Source organism: Aspergillus pseudoviridinutans, assembly GCF_018340605.1.
Source record: "Aspergillus pseudoviridinutans IFM 55266 DNA, scaffold_3, whole genome shotgun sequence".
Classification (NCBI taxonomy): domain Eukaryota; kingdom Fungi; phylum Ascomycota; class Eurotiomycetes; order Eurotiales; family Aspergillaceae; genus Aspergillus; species Aspergillus pseudoviridinutans.
Window position 1 is genome coordinate 4083977 of NW_025091283.1, and position 20127 is coordinate 4104103.

Genomic DNA, 20127 nt, shown 5'->3' on the forward strand with positions numbered 1-20127 from the left:
CCTCTTTTTGCCCTCAACTCGAGGACAAAGAACCGCAGTCTCTTCAGAGGGAACCGTGATCATCAGCAGATTGCTTCTTTTCCCTTGGATGTTCGCCCACCACCCGAGGCAGTGAGGCACCCCACGAAAGAGCGACCGGTGGTACCTCGGAATTCCGACACATGATAGCTCCCCAACCCAGACCATGGGACGGGGGCAATGGGGGGGGTGGAGCTCTTTGACTCGGCTTAAAGACATCGAGAAGAGGCGTTAAATCCATTAATTAGGTTATTGAACCGTGTCTTTGTCTTCAACTCACCCCCACTAAATACCATGTTCCAGCCCTCTGAAGTAACCTAGGATAAATGAGAAGGCTATGAGTCTGGTGTGAAGTAACTCCGTCGCTAGATTGTAGGTACTCTGTGAGGCCCAGGCACTTCTGTCGCATCCAACGGCCCCCGACCCGCTCCTCCGGAAATCTCCCCGTCTTGGGGCAGCAATAAGTTACACTACTAGGCAACCAGGATGAGACATATGAAACACGCCTCCTTCGCCAGATTGGATTTTCCCGTGACTTCAGCCGAGCTTGTGACTCGTGGAATTATCCCCATGGTGCCTAGGTAGCTGGACGGAAAAATGGATGACTCCCTCGGTAGGTAATCCTCCGTCTGCTCCTACCAACTACCCAATACAGTTTTGTCCTTTGTCCATAGAGAGATGGAGGCGGCTTCTAGGCTATTTACTACAAACTGAAGGAAAGTATGGATTCTTTGTGTCGCAAGCCAAGTATTTTCCTCCGCACCAGCTCCCCTGACTAGAAACGGACGTACTCTGTACTACCAAGAGCCAGCTATTGGTGGCTGTCATATATGTGAGCGATGTCACAAGCAACGAGGAATCAAATCAAGGTGACACATGTCAGATGGAGTCGCACTCGGAAGAGACCCGTGAAGATGGTCAACCGCTCCCTGACGAGTATATGCCCCTGATTCACACTTAAGATGAGTTCAGGATGTTTAAGGCGTGAGCACATGTTAGGAACAGTGCAAAGGATCCAGAGCATGTCCACTTCTCAGCTACTAGCCTTATGCTGATCACTATGTGTACCCGAGAGGACCTCCGGCCTAGGTACCGACAGCGACACCCAAATCTGAGAACCATCCAGCCGGGTACGCCTTAGGTGCAAAGTACTTTGAATAAGGCAGAGATGAGGACACTATTAGGATAGATAGTACGGACTACTTTGTAGAGAGTCCAAAGCACTGTGTTACATTCCCGATCGAGCAATCAACTGAGGATCACGATTACCCGATCAGGAAAGATGAATAACCATCCACGCACCAGTACTTTTATCAACCCGACAATGTGGACGAGCCATCAAATTTTTGATTTCAAATTCTACTCCACAGGTACTTTAAACACCTGAAGAATATGACGGCTACAGCTTATTTCGACGCTGTAAAAGAGACCAAAGTACATTCGATGTATCGACTGTCACTATTAACTATCAGGGGTACCTCGTACCCAGGTATCCCGAGGTTCAGGATCCCAAAGGTCTAGACCCAGTCATCAAATCTACCTATCGATCACGAGCAATCAAAGCAAAAGGACATTGGAAGACTGACACCCAATCGCGGCCCAAACAGCCGTGCTTCAGCCACCGCGGAATTTCTTCCACATACCCGGGGAGAGCCACATCGACGATCGCACCCGTCCAGGCGGATACCTCTGTCCTACTAGTCAACAGTAGTTTACTTAGAGCGGTAAGGTCATTAAAAAATAGGGCTAAGGGATCGTTCCGTCGCTTTGGTTGTGTCTTTTTGTCTTCCGGTAGGCATCACATCACGTCTTCTTTTAAACCCAATAATTAGATATTGCGATCAATCAACTTTGGAAAAAGTACTCCTTGCAAAATGGAGAGGGGGCACGGGATGGGCCGCGGAAGACCGGGAAATGGCCGTGCCAGGGTCCCAGCTTCCAGGAGACAGGGCCCGGGCTTGCGGAGCTTGGTGTCTGATGGACACTTTGACAGGATTCACAACAGTGTAGGTCCAACCGTCCAAGCTATGAAAGACGGTGATGGGAGGAGCGAATCCCGGATCAAGGGATGACTACTTATACTACTATTGTTGAATGCTGCCTCCGACCGTGGGAATGCATTGGCCAAGGCACATACATATGTGTCTGCCCTGGATATGGCAGCTTCCCTAATTCGGTCAATAAAGGAGACGGTTTATAAGGACAGCAAGGCCCTGTGTCTTCACAAGTTCTTTCTAGAAGGGGAATATGAGCGTTGAATTCAAGGTATGTTGCATCTCAGGTTTATTGATCGATAACTGTTTGATGACGACGACGATCTGTCCATTCCCCTCCCATGTTCAGTGACTCCTACATTCCATTACCCGTAGGCCAAAGCCACTGATTGTTTTGAGTGCAGGTACTTCTGTACTACTAATTAGCAAATATTGATACCTTGATGGTAGATTATCAAGGGCGCAGCTTGCAGACGCAGCACCCCAGCATTCCGGGATCATCATCCAATCCCCCCCCCGACATTCCAGATCGCAAAGATCAGATTCGTAGGCCCATGAGCCCGGATTCAACCCTGCAGTTCCGCCCACTTACAGCTCTTCATGCAATGCATGTATTATTATTACCTGGCCCACTATCCATCGCTCCTCGACAGTCGACACAACTACCTACCTTGCTCTGCACAGTGTACACAAACAGACACACCACATTACTTAGCCAATAATTATGTATCCTGTATGCACTGCACATTGCACGCATACAACACTTACTCACACACATCTGTGCGGTGCAGGGTACATACATTAGCCACCCTCCCTGGCCACACGCCATACTCCAGCATCATAGGCGCCAAATGAGCGGTGATTCACCGCTCCCTCCATGATTGGATTCCAGCCTGCCATGCCAGCGACCGACAGGAAATGAAGGGCCTGATATGTGTTGATTCATGAAGGAGCATGGATCGCTCAGGCATTACCGACTATCGGCCACATTATGTGGATGACCTGTGGCTGCTGCAACTGCGACCGGGGTGGAGGTCTTAGAACCTCAGTAGATTGAGTCTGTCAATCTAGGGCTGTGGATTCCAGCTATGATTTTGGAATCTAGAATCTGGAATCCGATGGAATCTCGCAGCCTGTGAGGCGACTGTCGGTGCAGATCATTATCGTTATGGAGCTGTAGCACAGCGTGGCTCTGGAGCTACCACAGTAAGGCCTGAGCGGAGGAGTCCAAGCTCAAGCTCAAGCTCCAGTATGGGGTATGGTAGTACTACAATATGGAGTGCGTACAGTATGTATGTCTCGCCTGTATTCTGTACATCATATTCATAAGGTATTCTTCCTCACGTCTGAAGACAAGTCAGAGTCAATTCCAACCCTCCTACGCTCCCGAGCTCCCCAGAGTTACCACTACCCCGTACATTCMAAAGAAAGACAATTGTACGTAATCCCGCCGCACGGATCTCCAACTTCGTGCAAGGCGGTTCCAACCCAGAGAAAAAGGATACATAGGACGGACCTCCTCGCAGCGGAAGCTGCTTCCAGCTCGAGCTACAGGCCCAGTTCCCAGGAGCAGACGGAAGATCGCGATCCCTTCCGTCCGCAAAAGGGTCCCCGATTCCAAATCCCAGGTTATTTCACTAATAGCTTGAACCTTGGGACGAGCTTCACCTTTTCGCAGCTTCCCCGGACGATCATCACTGGATAGATCATATTGTTAATCGTATTTCATCTGACCTCGGGAATGGGAGATATGTGGCGAACACAGTCGGCGACTCCCGGTGCAGGTGCGATGCCATATGAACTTCTTCGCTATCGACTGGTATAGCGATAATGATACCCGGTTTACTCCTTGATGGTCGTCCTTATCGGGGGCGACCAGCCACACTCGTCATTAAGGATGGTGTCGATGCCTCGGTCCTGTTCATATGATGGCCGCATGTTGTCCACCGGTCGCATCCTTTTTCCGAGATATTCCCGTCAACTGTCTGCTGCTCTCTTGATGTTGACTGACGTAGACTGTTATCGCGATTCGTGACTCGGCTGGCGTTTTCCAGTTTTGGTTCGCAAGTAGCTTTAGTATCAACCGAGGTAAGCATCAACATCGGATAAAAAAGAGGGTGCTCCGAAGAGCCGTGTACTCCTGCGATGTCACTTTATTCCATTTGACAGCTGAACAGGTGGCAAATGGCTACATTGATTGCTGTGTAAAACCGTCAGATTCCTAAATATATCGCGAGTTACTCCGAGGTGCTCGTGAGTTCGTCATCCCAATAGCCTGTTCAGCTGATCGTCATCGGGTTGAAGCATACGAGCAACCAAGGAAGTATCAAGAAATCCGACTTATTATTGCTGTGCTATTCTTTGATAATACTCCTGCAATAACCCTGCTCTCGTAATTCTAGTCATTTCCGTGTCAGACCAACATCCGTCAGCAACAGTTACATTATAGTTAATGTTGTCTCAAACCACGCTGACCTCACCTACATATCCCCGTACGGAGTACGGAGTACTCCGTAGATATATATATATAATCGCCCGAAACCCACCGAAACCCACAAGGCTGACTGCTGACTCGGCGTCTTCTGGATGCTTCGATCTCAGTAAATATCTAACATGAATATCTATGAAGTAATACGACCACTACCACACCATTATTATTAAGGACACTTGAGGCGTGGTTGGCTCAAATAAAGCACATCTCGAACCACCATGTAACCCCAACCGGGGTGAAGCGTAACTGCGTAAGCGTCCGACGGATATGAACTAGTGGATGATTTGAAACGCCGTTTGTTCTACTATCTCACCGGCTTCAAGCATCCGTCGTTTAGCTGGCAGGGATCGTATGTGCATTGTGGAGCTGAGAGCAGGGGTCCGGATGTTCCAGAACATTTCTAGACGTTCTTTTCATTGTGCTCAAGAGCGAAGTGGGGTTGGATGATGGAGACGGTTACCGACGGTGGAGTGGGATGGCGATTTTTATCTATCTACATTGAAGATGAAGGCTCGCTTGACCTGACTGATATGGCAAAGAATGGAGTAGATAGATATCTACGGAGTGGGGGGATTTCGGTGAAGCGCTCTCTCCGCTGGGTTTATTCCACGTGTAGGGTCTCTGAGCTTGGGATAGGTGTCATTTGCCGTTGATAGAGAAACTACCGACTTTTCCAAGCTATCGTATCAATATCCATTTTCGAATTCAATAATAATAATAATGGAATGAGCAAACTAAAACCATCTTTCTCCGACAGTCTGCCATCCAGTTTCTGCCACTCTCGAGTGCAATGTGTTCGGTTGTCCTCCGTACCCTTAGGAAGGATTGCGATCCAAGAGACCAAGACACGTGGCGGCTGATTCCAACGGCAGCGATGATGGCGGAAACGAATACTCCGTAATCTTGTTCTGTGAGTTCCAACCATATACCAACCACTTCCATAATTCAATCCAAGCCATCAACCTCCGACCGTCTACGACGTGAACCACCATGACTCTGTCGCGTTTCCATGCGTTTCTCTCCAGCAGGATCAAGATTTCCGACAGCCCTCAGTGACTCAAATCGGCGGTGAACGGCCTAGGCCCTAGATCCCGGTTAATCGCCGGATGAATCTGGATCCCGCTTCGAATGGAGAAAGGTGGAGAGTTTGGCCGTGCAGAGAAATGGCCGTTTTCCCGGTTTACCTTTTGGGCGCGGTAAAGTGAGTGTTCGTGAGTTTCCGACTTGCTGGTGGAAGCCAATTATTTTTAGCCTAAGTTAGTTGTTCGATGGATGTTGAAGTCTTGTAGATCTGGTCTCGTCTCGAGGTCGATTAGTTCCAAAAGCGGTAGTGCGGGCTGTTGGACTCCTTTCCTTCGTTGATCGTCGGTGCGAAGGAGCAGCCTAAGTCCTCTTGGGTGAGAAAGTCAAAGGATGTTCATACTAGGCTTGAAAGTATTGGTACTAACCTTCAGATGTCCCCCACTGGAAGAGAAGTTCATCAGGAGCGGTAATGGCCCCAATGGACGGCCAATGGAGAGATTGAAACGGCTCTTTTGTGAAGGCATTACGCACTCTTGGTGGAGACGTCCTTGTCCCCTATGAACTACTTTTGATCTGAACACAGGCTTAATGGAGCTTGAGAAAGCCGTCCTGGAGAGGGTTGGGCCTAAAAGCATGGAAAATACTATTTGAGACAGCAGTGAAGGATTTATGCCCACGCTACTCCGTCCTGACCCCTATTGCCGGGATCATTCCACCTCTAGTTCGTTCTGCTGATCGCTCCTGCGAAGCCTCTATCCTTCACCCCCCCGGGGATCCAGTCAGGATGAAGGTGCCACCGTTACTCCGTACATGACCGAAGAAAGACTTTGGGAAGGATGTTCGTGCAATCTGAAACCGTGGAAAAGGGCGCAGCCTGCAAACTTGGGCTCACTCTAAGACTCAGAAGGATGCAAATTTGACTATTTTGGAGTTGCCAAATGTTCTGCTGATGACCCAAGCTCATGTTTTCCTGCAATGGGCGTTTCCAATCGCAAGAACCCCGAGATTCGTCTATCCAGCAGCAGTTAGTGGGCTTCAGCGACTCTGCAACTCACCTTGTAGAGCTCCGCGTGGCTGTGGAAGGATTATGGGCACACGGAACAGAATAGGATCCTCTACGAAACAGATATTAGGGGAATGTATCACGAAATAGCCAAAGCCAGGAAGACGGAGAATCCGCTGCGTTTAGCAAGTTTCACTGACAGGTCGTTATAACGCTGAACCTGAGGACTGTGATGACTCTGGCCAGTCACCGAGGCTTCATGCGTCGTGCGAATTCAGAATGAACTTTCGGCAATAGTATGAATCCGTCATGCCCTAGCATTGTGACATTGAGATCCTCAAACAAATTCGTCATCAATTAAAAAGTCTGCGCAGTGTCAAACTCAGGATTGAGAAAAATTTCTCAATATACTGAGGTATGGCAGTTCATCATCTACAAGGACCAGCAGTTGATGGAATACTCAATATTCAGAAGGATTGAGTGTGCCATTGCTTCCTTGTTTCCACACGAGTTCGTGTTTTCAGCTTCCAACATGGGATGAATTCGAAGCTGCTTAAGACGACTGCTTAGGGACGAAGATATCTCACTACTCAACTACCTCTCAACCGAGGTGCTCATTTCTGATCTCCATCAAAGGTTGACGTGCACGACGGCAACCTCTCATCAGTTCATACATCGCTCCTTTGCGTAGGGCTAAGGTGGAAATTCACTAACGCCCAGCAATAGAACTCGATATGTCTGTCAACAGTGATGATCCCGCACTGAGCATGAGGCCAGGAGTGCTGAGCCACCATGACTCCAATATACCTTTGCAGCTGGTCCTTGGCCTCCTCCCAGGTCGCTTCGTCATTTTCCCTTAGAGCCAGCTTGAATGTTCGGTCGATCATCAGTCTTCGTCGTACATAGTAAAGCTTACTCTTACTTAAAACTGTTACTTACTTCTGAACACATTTGTTAAATTTGCTCCGCGATCTCCTGAAGAGCATCAATCGCAGTTCTGGTTATTCTGAAGCTCGTATCCGGGAGGATATCATCAACTATCTCTCGAATAAGGCGTCGGAAGGTCGTCTGCGGAATGATATTTCCAACTGTCTGTTGATAATGATTGATTTTGTCATTCCGTATCTACCTCATTAGAATTCGCGTCATCTTTAGCTCAGGTACCTGTGTAGAATGAACTTATGATGATATTATGATCTTATTCATGCTCTACAGACATCCCAGTCTGGATCTGCAAACAGAAAACAGGAACCTTAGTCCTTAAGGTCCGGACTTTAAGTACATGAATCCCCTTCCTCTAGATTCCCCTGACTGGTGCGACAAAAGTGAAGAAGATATAGACAGTGAAATTTCCACGCCCTGGATAACCACTGGGTGATTCAGCTCAGCTGTCCATTGAAAGTCATCTGCGATGACCTGGATTTCAGTCGCCACTGGCTCCTGACCGAAGGTAGCACGGGCAACTTGTATAGCCTGGGCCACAACAAACTGGTAGCTCATGCCGGGTTGGTAAAAAGCCTCGATCCAGAATGGATCGTGGCTAGGGTTTGGATTGTTGGTAGTATCGTGAAAAGCAACTTCGATAGGTTGCGCATCATCAGCAAAAGGAGCATTGCAGTTCGGGCACTGGGCCATGACTACTATTATATGGCTCACCATTGTCTTCGTCATCTTCATCTGCATGACCGCCGCATCCCCAGTTATAGAAGATGCTGTCGGGCACTGGGCCCAAGCAGCCTTTTCTTCGCTTTTACCCCTGTCATTTGCTGGTAACGTTTCCTGGGAATAGCACTGGATGGCATAAGCATCAGAAGTTGCGGAGGGGATACATCTTCCCACTACAAAAGGCGTGCTCCTCGCCCCGGCAGCTTAGATGCTAGGAGTCCAAGCCTGTGACTAATTGGCCAGCTGCAGCAATGGAGACCTCATAATCCCATATAATCCCATATAAGCCCAGTCCAACATGGTCAGGCAGGATCCCATTCCTCCATCAACCACGGAATCCCCTCTAGAGGCACCAAGGCGGGACTCCCGATCCTCAGCCCAGCTGCACTGCAACACTCTCGACCAATTGGGTCTGTCGTGCACGATGAGCTTTGCACAACATTGCGAAGCTGGACTGGCAGAAATGCCTTATCTGGGCAATGTCGTATTGATGTCCATCAACTATCTCGAGAACGCGAACATTTTTTGCAAACTTCAACATGATGAAGAATGCAATAAGGGGGTAATGGGTAGAGTCTTTACCAGGTGGCAATACCTGATGAAGTTAGAGCCCGCGATCCTCCCAGCGGAAGACTGTCGGTCTGTATGAAGTGATTTTGTGTTGACTTTTGCGGCCTGGTGGTGTAGGAGCCATCCTTGCCATAAAAAGGTTCACACAAGCACCCTGTCTTTGCATTGAACACAACTACCATGGCACTGGTCCAGTTCAGTAGTACTGGACACCCACCCAGTATATCCATCAACTTGGATTGTGGGAACGCAAACCCCTCCATTCAAAGGAGGTTCGCGGTCACAGGACATTGATCAGAAAAGCCCTATGCCTTGTCCCGAAAGCGCGTGGCCTAGAAGACACAACTGAAAATATGTCCCACGATGAGAATTAAGGGTACGACTTGTTTGGTACATCGTGAGGAGGTGGTATGGACAATGACAAGCAACGCAATGTGGACAATGGTATATCCATCATCCATTGCGTTCGGAATCTGGAACCGTGGTTTTATCATAGGGATTCGCTTGATAACTTACAGCAGCCGGGGCTGTTGTAACGGCGAACGCTCTCGGACTCAGGGTGCCGACCAAGTTTGGGAGAGTTTGTCCGGTTTCAGTTTCTCCATGATCAAAGCTGCCAGTCTTGCGAGTTTGGTCGTGATTGTTGACAGAGCTCTGGGTGACATGGACTTGGCTTTAGAGGGCAATATCGGTCATTTCGTATAAAACCTCTTATCTTCTTCCCTACGATGTTTTTCCTCCTTGCTTCGTCGTATTTCCCGCGCAATAGCCCTCTCTGCTCTGCAGTAAGAGTTCGAAGAGGTCGCGGGTTAAGAGGTCCACCTCTAGTCACGATTGGGCGCGCACAGCCAACTGTCTGGGGCTGCCGTAGCCAGCCCACAAGACCAGGGAGAGCACAGGCCTTGCAACCCATGCACGCTCGCGGCGGGACAGGGGTTGCGTCCCTGTCCAGGGTAGGAGTCCGGGACAACCGCAGGGTTCGTGTGTGCGCGCGAGGAACCAAGCGTCCGGGGGCAACTCTACCATCTGGGCTGACTCCCAGATGGCAGCGTCACCCGCGGTGGGCGGCGGAGCATCCCATTGAGCCCTAGGCAAACGCTCGCGGGGGCGGGGATCCAGAAGATCACGGCTTAAACAACGAGGCAGATTGGTATCTATGGATTGGACCATAGCAGCCATGTCTCGCGTATAGCTTAGAAGGACAGATGTGTCGAACGTATTCAGTGATGCCTCTGCAAATCCAAGGACAACCAATGGAGCATCAGCGGTAAAAGCAGTCGCTCATGTCTTTGCAATAGTACTTGTAGTTGTTCGTAATGGGGCTACTGTAATAGGCGTGAGTTAGTTACTGTCCTTGTTCTTGTGATATAGTCGAGGTAGTCAATATCTGAACTCAGTACCTAGGTGCCTTGCGGAACCCTTCCACAAAGACTGGCGAGTGGAGGAAAATGTACAGGCCCAAACAGATGAAAAAACCCGATCATGAAGTAGTTGCCGTCGACCGCAATATCCCGTAAAAGCACTCGCTCTTCCTTGAACGTAACACCCAGGAGATACAGAGTATGCTTCTGCTCGCACTTTCTGCGGATGAAGATTCCACGGAGATCTTGGGAGATTTATTCAAACGTCGCACGGTAAGTTCTGGAGTTTTGTGGTACTACCATGATGTGCTAATAAAGAATTAGTTAATATTAATCAATCAGTAAAGACTAGGGCAGTTATAGAGAGAAGAGCGATAACTTACACGATTTTGTAGTTTGTGATGTGGTTGGTTCAAGAAAGTCACATGGTAGTCATTGATCAGAGAGTTGGGCTTGACTAGCGCTCCTTGGAGTACTGATATTCTCATCACCGAGTTGCTGCAGGTATTCGAAGTCCGGATTGAGGGTGGCAGGTATTGGTCGCCAGTAAGACACTTGAAAAACAATCCTGTTAGGGACAGCATGTTCGATCTTTCTTCAATGACAGCTTACTGTTCGTGAGCGAAGGTAGTGTGGGAGAACCTCATTCTTCAGCTTGCAAATACTTCGCATGCCTCTTGCCCATGCCTGTTATTAATGAGATGGATGCCGTTCTAGGAGAAGCAGTGCGACTGGTCCTCGCTGCAACGGACGTGTCCCTTGGCTTCGACAAGCATAGAAAATAGATATTCTGCAGGATCATATCGCGGGTAGCAGATACTCACCAAAGGTCATCGCTCCAGTTTTTCCCAAAGAATACCTCCCTGGACCTCATGTTGATGTTCTTGACATTGAAGCGAAAGCGTGCAAGGGGACTAGGACAGGGAACAATAGTCAGACGTCAAACATGTGGCTCCCAGACTTTGACCTGTCATAGTAAGTCCAGTAGGTGGTACCGCTGTGTTGGAATTCGCTCGTACTCCGTCGGACTTGCGAGGTCGAATTATCTTGGTAGCTTTCCATATGATCTCAAAGATAGCAAGATAATTGGGAATACGTATAACTGGACTCGGTTCCTCCTGTGATGATGTGATCATGTCTCTGCGCGCGGGTACATCTAACGTCTCTCTGCCTAGGTCTTCCGAAGATCAGATTATCTTTGGCACAACCGACGTGAGTCGTTCCTCTGCAAGGGGAGTGTTCACGGGGAGCGCCTTCGCAGCGGGATCGTTCCAGCCGACGTCTCTTCTTGTCGAGCCTGATACGGTATCCAATCGATTTAACACAGTGTCAATCCAGTGAGATGAGGCGTCATTATATCGACAACCAAGTCCTTACTGGTTCACGCCAAATCTCAATTCGGCCTTTTATCCGAGCTTGGCTTATTGCATTTCACAATGACGAGGACTTTGACGTGCGCGGCTGCGCCAATCATTCAGAGATCTTTGTCCGGGAGTAGACACGGGTATGATTCTGAATATCCTACTTTGAAGAAATGATAGGCAGAGGGGACCACTGCGGCTTGATGTAGAGATCGGGTTCCTTGAAGGACAGACTGTATGGAGCTGCGAATGAGTCGAATCCTAGAGAACTCGGTTAGTTATGCAAGAACCTAAACAGGACGTAACATACGAGTGTTAATCAAGAAATCCATATCCTCCAATTAATTTGAAGTCAAACCTCGCCGCAGCAGCCCACGGGATCTCGTCAAAGGCCTATTTGGTGGCTATTGCGGATCGCTCCTAGTATTGACTGTAGTTCGATCGTCATAGGAGAGGTGCGACGGAGGAAGAGATGTGTCCGCAGGTGGGAACCCCTCCTCCAACCACTGATATGGGCTTCGGAGCTTGTTCTTGATAGTGCGCAGCTCAGCCATGAGGGCTCCGACAGCAGGGAGCAGTTCCATTAGGCTCTAGGCTGCTGAGGACCACATCTTCCCTGCGTTGGGCGTGGCTTCGCAGAAACCGCCGAGTTTGGCAGCGCCGGCGTTTATTCGCCAGCTGTGTCATGGCATCTTTTGTGGTCGATGCTAGCCACCTGGTCAAGGGGAAGAAGGCGTAGTCTGAGATGGTGTAGCAGAAGATACAAGCGCGGAGATATATAGCTGGGTTCTTCAGCAACATGGGTTATCAACGCATGTCTCACTTTATTAAAGGAGGAGAAGTCTCTGGAATCTTTTCTTTAGACCCTGCTCTGTCGTTATGCAACTATCCAGTCCGCAAAGGTAGAGTACATTGAAAGAAATTGGATATTGCTGGTTGAGAGAATCAAGACMACCAGATGAGAGCAGAAGTGGTACATCCACTCCCAGTAAGGGTCAAGCTTTAGTGAATAATTTGACTTGTCACAAATGAGTTTGATTCACTGCTAGCGTTAGTCAGGAGATCTGCTTCACTATCCTATTGTTGTCTGGGTTAATGTGAATACGAGGCGGATCATCCCTTTATATGCGCGATTTTCCTTGACAAAATAACTCATCCAGAATAAAGATAAAAGCCAAATCTTTGACTTGACCGAACCAAAAATATTTTACTGTATATACTCAAGCAATCTCTCACTATATACTATGCCTTCATCTAAACCCCAAGACAACACCCCCTCCTGCTTCACCGACACCCACGGTGTTATCACCACCACGACCAACGACCTCCCCGGCTACAAAATCACCAAAGTCCTCGGAACAGTCTACGGCCTCACCGTCCGAACCCGCAACTGGGGCACTGATCTCGGCGCGATCGTGCGCTCGTCTGTGGGCGGCGAACTCCGTCCATTCACCAATCTGATGTATACGTCGCGGAATGAGGCCGTCGAGCGACTGGTTGGAGAATGTATGGGCCGCGGCGGAAATGCAATCGTGGCGATGAGGTTCGATGTCTCGAGCATGGGGGCTTGTTCGCAGGTGTGTGCGTATGGGACTGCGTGTGTGGTGGAGAGGATTGAGGGGTAATATGTTAGCCTGGCTTGTCTTTGGTGATCCGGCAATGTTACAGAGTCCGACTCGAATACCCAGGGGTTCACTGGTCGAAGCTTTCTTGTGGGGCCTCTTCATCAGAATGGTCCTGGATAGGTATATAGGCTAAATGGGGCTCTTCGCCTAGCTCCGGCTTACATGGAGATTGACCTACAAGATTGTAGAAAATAATCTGCAAAAGGAATGAACAGTGGCTCATCCGGAGACTGTTAGCTTTGAGAAGTTATGAAGTAACGGATAATCTGAGTTTGATAATCGCTGACGATACAGGTCTGAGATCCAGTCCGCATTATTCACACTGAATTACACCCAAAAGCTTTGAGCCAGTGCACCGAATTTCTCATCATCTTCTGGGCCCCATTTCAAATCCTGAAAGTCCCTATATAGTGGGATGGTTTCCGGGGGTAAAGTCAAACATGACTGAGATGCGAGATGCTGCGTGAGCCGGAGGAGACCCTTGGAGTGCTCCCATCGCCGAGCTGATACACGCAGCGCAACACAAAGGCTGACAAACGCCTCTTTGCTCTCTGGTGTAGACAGGTCCTCCAGCAGAGTGAGCAGCGAGATCGTTATCCACTGGCTGAGGGGCGCAGAAATACGGTCCAAACCCCATAGTCGTCGACGAAGTTCAACTAGCCGAGCTACTTCACCCGCCGCTTCAAGGCGTATGGCTCGGGCTCTTGCATTTGAGGGGGCACTAGTATTGCTCGTTCGTACACTTCCCGTGGATTTTTGCAAAAAGCCGTACAGTGTGATGATGATTGCGTGGTAGTATATGCTATACTCAATGAGTGACACGAAGCATCGTTAAGGGTTCGATTGATAAACTTACTGGGTGCCGAGGACCTGCGGGGAAGGCCTCTCGGTATCACCCGGTCGCATGCAGGACGGTACATGGGCCTTCCAAGCTTCAAGGCGCTTGAACGAGGCTTCAACACTTTGATTTACAGCGTCGGGTGAGAGGTCTTTCCGATCTCGGCAGAGCAATCGGCATATGTCATTGACAATGAGAGTCAAGTCACAGAGGCAATTGCTCAAGCATGATTCATGGCTCGTAGTAGCTGGCTGGGAATTCGGATATGGAGCCCAATGCTCGCCCGCGAGACCTTCAACGTGGAGCATGAGCGGCCGCGCACGTTGCGGAATCCCAATCAGTGGTCGGCGTTGGTATGGGATCAGATTTGCCCTGGACGTTATTGCCAATGATTTAGAACCACCCGGTCTGACGTGAGAGTGCTCAATCATCCCACACTCACAATAGAATATTGTACACCCCCCAAATTGCTATGTTACAAACATTGTCATACTCTTGTTCATTTCTCCCGGGCTTTGGCGAAGCAGATGGGTTAGAAGAGGAGAAGTTGTGTAACGCGTCCACTATTCGATTCTCATACACTCGAGCTAAATGGTTGTCACCGAACGTACACGTGCTATCAAAGGTTAGACGGTTAGACGCAGACAAGTCTAAACAGAGAAATTGCGGGCGAGGATAACAGATTATCGTTCTCGTTACCATCTCCATAGAACGGCTAATCCTTGAATAGTGGTCAAGGTGAGTCGCTCCTCCTCGTAGAGCCTCTGTGCTTGCTGATAAAAGCATTTAGCCAGAGAATGAGATCTGTTGTTTATGTAGCTTCCGTTTTCGGAGTGAGAATCGTCCAGTAGTGCCTACGGTTCCCGTCATAAGGATCATCGAACCACGGAGAAAATCAACGGATCACTCACGCAAGCGTCGGCTAATATGGCGTTCACCAAGAAGGGTGAGCAGTACTGACATACCACATTTCCTGCCCGCATGTCTCGTAGAAATAGGCTGCGGTCGATACACGGAAACATGGAATGATTCCAAGTAAACCACAGCGACACGAGCTCTGAAACAAATGCGGTGCTGCACTGGATCGCCGTCCATGGCTTCGCGGGAACGTTGAAAGAACGAGAGTGAGCGACCCGCTGTGTATTCCGTGACTCCAACGCTGGCCCTTCCAAGTCAAGAAGAAGACGAATTTGACGCCGGAACTCCTTTACCTCGGGCGTGTCTTCGATTGTACCCAGTTCCAGATGGTCCGTTATATACTCGCGAATTTCTTGTAGTGAAGCATGACTCCGAATCATATTCACAAGGTGAGAGACATGGCGTTCATTGCTACCGCGAAGAGCGCTCACGAGCTGGATTAGAAGCTCTTGGTCTTGTTCCATCATTGCTGCCTTGCGCTTCAGAGCCCCTTTTCGTCGTAGATCATTGCTTTCGTCAACAATGCATTCCATTCCATTTTCGAAACAGCGTGCACAAGGCCGTCCACTGTCACACTGTGTCTGGTCAGTCATGGCTTCAAGCAAGTCAACAGAAGCTGATATGGGGCTATCATTTTGATCACTAACTGATAATCCTCAGCGCCTGAGTCAGAGGACTTGCAATTACCTTTTGCTTTCTCTCCCGGCATGCGACACAGGCTCTTGTCTGCTTTCGCCTCGGTGGTAGGGACATTGCGCCTTAGATTAGCTAGGATAACCAAGAAACAGCATGTATGAGTTGAATTTGTGAGAAGTTAATGCGTAGTCCATATGGGCAGATGGAGTGCCTGCGTTTTGGGACTTGTGATTTCAAAGATGGAGATGCAATCAGAAACGGGATATATCATCGTGGCAATGTGGCGGATGTGTGACTGTACTTGCCGCATCTCGCCCCAACCTGGATGGAAGAGGTAGATTGATAGATTGCTTGAAACCAACACCCCTAGCAGCTCCAGATGGCATTAGGTGGATGGATGAAAAATCCGATGCATCACCCTCTTGGGTTATGGATCGCAGATCATTGCGTCAGTCATCCTCAAAACTTGGAGCTGACAACTGAGATCGGCAGCATGAAAACTAGGTAGTAGATACGTAACAACCAATGACTTTTAGTCCCCATAGTGCTCAATGAGGGATTTACGAGATATGACTGTCATAGCGTTCGCCCAGTTAAAAGGCGGGTTATTAGTTCTTATGTTGCCTCCGCGTCCGTCGAGTGTCTTTTGCTATTCAGAAACCGATACCTCTTGAGGATACTCACCCTTTTTTATGATCTACCCATATTCTATCCACAATGTCGGATCCCTTCAAGGTCCGTTCATTGGCTCCAGCAATGAGCTCAGATGGCCAAACATTGACGGCGAAACGCACGTTGGGATCAATTCGAACTCGTCGTAACGCGTCCTTGTCATGTTCGGCGTGCAGGCATCGGAAAACAAAAGTATGTGTTTAATAGACAGTAGAGTTAATTCTGTTCCTGCTAACCTGTTGAAATAGTGTCAGGGCGGACCTCCATGCGAAAACTGCGTGAAATACCAGACGGAATGTCTGAGAGAGGAAGACAAAGATGGTCGCCGGCAGACATCCCTGAAGCGAAAGCTTACCGAACTTGAACAGGACCGCGATCTTCTCGTGCGCCTACTCGACATCATTCGCGACGATGAGGACGTAAAAGTCTCTCAACTCCTCAATCTCATTCGCAGCAATGCTCCGCCGGATGAGATTCGACCTTCGGTCGCAGATGGAAGACAGCGGTCGAAACGCAGAAACCGCCCCGATACTGGCCAGGTTGTACACAAGGACATTTCATCTGCGCATGACGCTATTGAAACGCGGCCTTACCGCAACGTAATGGCAATAAGGACCCTCTGTGACACCCCATAGTCAATGTGCCGGCAAAGCTTGGACATTGGTTACTGACGATGATGATCTTCGTCTTCCAACTCCATGTCACCATCGATAAGGCTGCCTCGAACCGACCGCTTCACAACCTTTCACCCTGTGCCTTCATCAAGGAGAGCAATGCCCGGCACATACAATGTTCTTAATCTCTCCATTGACAGATTTTAGCGTCATTGCTGCAGAAGCATCGACCCCGTTATACGACGATGAAAGCCTCCTCTCAGCGCCAGGAAAGGGCAGTCAATCTCCACATCTGAGGTTACAGGACAATCGCATCACGTGGCGGTCTTCAGTTTCTTCTATAAATCTTAAAAGGCCTTTCCACAACGTTGCGTTTGTGACAAAAGTTCCACTTTGCCTCCGGGGCGCCGAACTGTTCAGCGTGAGATAAGATTCACACAGACTTGCTCTCAATAAGATTGTTCTTGATGAGTTCGATCTCGACATCAAGAAATCCCAGATACGTCAAGTATCCTTCACCTCCACCATAAGTCAAGTCAAGGTACACCAGGAAAGCTCTCATGACCTCTCTTGGTGCCAAGAAGTGTTTCTCAAGGTTCTCAGGTGGACGACCATCAAAGATCGAAAGACCAGGAAGTCTCGCACTCTTCTCAGGAATCAGTCCCGCGATTTCCGCCTCGGAACGGTGGTACTCCTCGATGATATCCTCATCCGAGACACCCAGCAACTTGAGGACAACTGCAATGAAGACTCCCGTCTGGTCCTTCCCCAAGTCATCGTAAACAAGAAGTGGCAGGTCGAACCCGTCCCGGATGTGCGCAAATATGGCTCTGTACGCAGGCGCAGACACGGTAGAGTAATGCTCATAGATCACCATGAAACTTTCGACTACGTCGTGAGAAAGCCGGTTGAAATGTTTAAGGAGTGTTTTTCGGCTCTCTTCCCAACTGATGGCGGGAATATGCTGTACGGTAATGCCTTCGATGGCAGTGATTGTCTCATTGGAGTCCTCCTCTGAACAGAGGTCGAAGATGTTTCTGATACCGAAGTGATCTCGCAAGGTTTCAAGTCCAGCTTGGGAGACGTTTCTCAGGCTAGCTGAGCGGAAGAGAAACCCTCTTCGCACAGATTCGTTGCCGGATAACTCGTAGCCTCCAGCGTCTCGGAAGTTGTATAAGCCTAGAATTTGAGGAGAGGAGGATTCCTGTTCCTGTTCCTGACTCGAACCGCATAACTTCCCCTTGATTGTACTAAGATGAAGGCTCTCTTTCATGTTGTTGGATTTGTTTATGAGTGTAATGGTGCTGCTGGAGATGAATTGTGGAACCTAGTCAGTCCAGCAGTCTGTCGCCGACCTTTATACACCCCTATCTTTTGAATATCCTCTTGAACTATGTTGTACCACCTCGTTGGTTTTCTTTGTGGCAGTCCGTGCGAAGGAATGAAATTCAACGCTCGACCTGCTTATACTCGGTAGCAGTCTTGATTGACGTACCCTGCACGCGTCAGATGCACAGTTCCAGGATACTAAATCCCCTGATGTTAGATAAAATCTTACTCAAAATTGGTGCGTACAATGACGATATTTGAAGCTGTCGTTACACAGTGTACGTCATCTCCGTCCTATAATATCGGAGATATTATCGTCCCCCTTGCTGACCATGACGTACAGAAGAATGTGGAAGTACATAGCAGGGAATGCCTGACAGATATCGCTTGCTCACCTCTCGTCGACTGCGAATATCTTCAGCAGCAGTCATGAGGCTGTCTCTCCCAAAAAACCGCATCCTCCACAATGCAGACAGGTACGCGGGCCGTCCCGCAAACTGGGGACACTTCGGCGCGACCTCCTTGACATTAAGGATTGTTGCTTCAATGCATTGAGTTGACGAATTGTGAAACAATATCGCCCGATAGATATTGTGAGCTCTCGACAACTTATTTCTCCATAGCCGGGAACCGAGAGTACTTTCTATCACAGTGCCTACAGGATCCAAGAAAGTGCTAGGTACAACAGAATAGACGATGTAGATGGACATACGCAAAGGCCTGATATTTAGGTACTAATAATTGGGAAGATCACTCTTGAGTTCAAACTAGAAAAGTTGAGACACTAGATAACAAGTGTTAGTCCTACACGCACTAGGTAAGAGCCCTGCCCGACTTGTCTGAGGACTGGGCAAGATTCGATCCTAAGTCCTCACCTTTTGCAGCGTATTCGTCGATTTACGTTGGACATTTGCGTTTCCACTATGGACGAATGTGCCCGGTACCAGAAGTACAGTCCAGCCTGGCCCAAGCAATTGTATCATTTCGGATAGTCGAGGACAATTGATTAATTGGTCATGGTGTGGTCTACAGGACGTGAAGATGTGGATGTGATAAAACTTCAAGTATACCCCTTTCCAGATAGAAGAATTCTCTTGAAGATAATAATCCAACAATGGATCAAGAGGAACGAAGCAAAAGAGGAGAGATCATTGTTACTGTCAGTAAAGGATCCACATTGCTCACATACTTGTTAACTAAGACTTTGTCATCAAAGACTAAGGTTACCTTGGTGATAAGCATAACTGAAATTGAAATAAGGGAGGTAACCTTATTATACGTCCATTTAATGTATAAAACTGAACGATGCTTAGGTCTAATACTTGTCCAAGCATGCATGTCTCATTGATAATGCTTAAGAAATGCGACTATCTCCATATCAGGTATCATATTACCCAACCACAACCTGGGAGCCTTATAGTAATGCTGACACATGGGGGAGGACTATACTTGAAGAACTCAGGAGATATACTGACGTTAATATAGAGTAGGGTTGGAATGAGCATATAAAGGGTAAAATCTCCCTACTACATTCAAAGGAACACTCACAATCAAAGCACTCCATCAGGACTTTTTCTACTCCGTTCTCTCATAACTATCAAGGCGATCCTCCACCTCCACAAGATGCATCTTTCACCTTGGGCCTTTGCCACTTTCATTACTGCTGCTACCGCGGCTACTCTCAAGGTCAACTACTATTCCGACGGCGGCTGCTCCAAATACATGACCTCGATCACTCCCGGCACCGGTAATTCTTGCATCGACTACGTATGGGACGGTTCAAACAGCATAAATATCGCCGACTGCACGTTTCCGAATGGAAAGTGCGTCTGCACCTTTTACGTCCAGCCGCACTGTAATGGCGCCTCCCACACTCTTGTCTACGGTGGAGACAATTGTGCTTCGAACTGGGGCCGCGGATTCTATTCCATGAAGTGCCATATTGAGCACGGCCTCTGATCAGAGCGGCCTTATCATCGAGCCTTGAACATTACCGGTCTCCGGTCCGG

General features: G+C 48.7%; 6 protein-coding genes across 6 annotated transcripts; 3 read left to right on the forward strand and 3 right to left on the reverse strand.

Annotated features, from left to right (window-relative positions):
- Nucleotides 1–9592: 9592 nt before the first annotated feature.
- Nucleotides 9593–9943, reverse strand: Asppvi_005188 (uncharacterized protein; the record flags this gene model as incomplete). The annotated part of the gene is made up of 1 exon (XM_043301113.1): nucleotides 9593–9943. The coding sequence occupies one exon, from the start codon at nucleotides 9941–9943 to the stop codon at nucleotides 9593–9595; it is 351 nt and encodes a 116-aa protein (XP_043157048.1).
- A 2787-nt stretch (nucleotides 9944–12730) lies between these two features.
- Nucleotides 12731–13111, forward strand: Asppvi_005189 (YbjQ family protein; the record flags this gene model as incomplete). The annotated part of the gene is made up of 1 exon (XM_043301114.1): nucleotides 12731–13111. The coding sequence occupies one exon, from the start codon at nucleotides 12731–12733 to the stop codon at nucleotides 13109–13111; it is 381 nt and encodes a 126-aa protein (XP_043157049.1).
- Nucleotides 13112–13438: 327 nt separating this feature from the next.
- Asppvi_005190 (fungal specific transcription factor domain-containing protein) lies at nucleotides 13439–15460 on the reverse strand (the record flags this gene model as incomplete). The annotated part of the gene is made up of 5 exons (XM_043301115.1): nucleotides 13439–13913; nucleotides 13968–14321; nucleotides 14392–14565; nucleotides 14649–14722; nucleotides 14915–15460. 5 exons carry the CDS (start codon nucleotides 15458–15460, stop codon nucleotides 13439–13441), a joined length of 1623 nt encoding a protein of 540 aa, XP_043157050.1.
- A 760-nt stretch (nucleotides 15461–16220) lies between these two features.
- Asppvi_005191 (Zn(II)2Cys6 transcription factor domain-containing protein) lies at nucleotides 16221–16810 on the forward strand (the record flags this gene model as incomplete). The annotated part of the gene is made up of 2 exons (XM_043301116.1): nucleotides 16221–16367; nucleotides 16424–16810. 2 exons carry the CDS (start codon nucleotides 16221–16223, stop codon nucleotides 16808–16810), a joined length of 534 nt encoding a protein of 177 aa, XP_043157051.1.
- A 412-nt stretch (nucleotides 16811–17222) lies between these two features.
- Asppvi_005192 (tyrosine-protein phosphatase) lies at nucleotides 17223–18062 on the reverse strand (the record flags this gene model as incomplete). Its single annotated transcript, XM_043301117.1, has 1 exon — nucleotides 17223–18062. One exon carries the CDS (start codon nucleotides 18060–18062, stop codon nucleotides 17223–17225), a length of 840 nt encoding a protein of 279 aa, XP_043157052.1.
- Nucleotides 18063–19741: 1679 nt separating this feature from the next.
- Nucleotides 19742–20077, forward strand: Asppvi_005193 (uncharacterized protein; the record flags this gene model as incomplete). The annotated part of the gene is made up of 1 exon (XM_043301118.1): nucleotides 19742–20077. The coding sequence occupies one exon, from the start codon at nucleotides 19742–19744 to the stop codon at nucleotides 20075–20077; it is 336 nt and encodes a 111-aa protein (XP_043157053.1).
- Nucleotides 20078–20127: the final 50 nt, after the last annotated feature.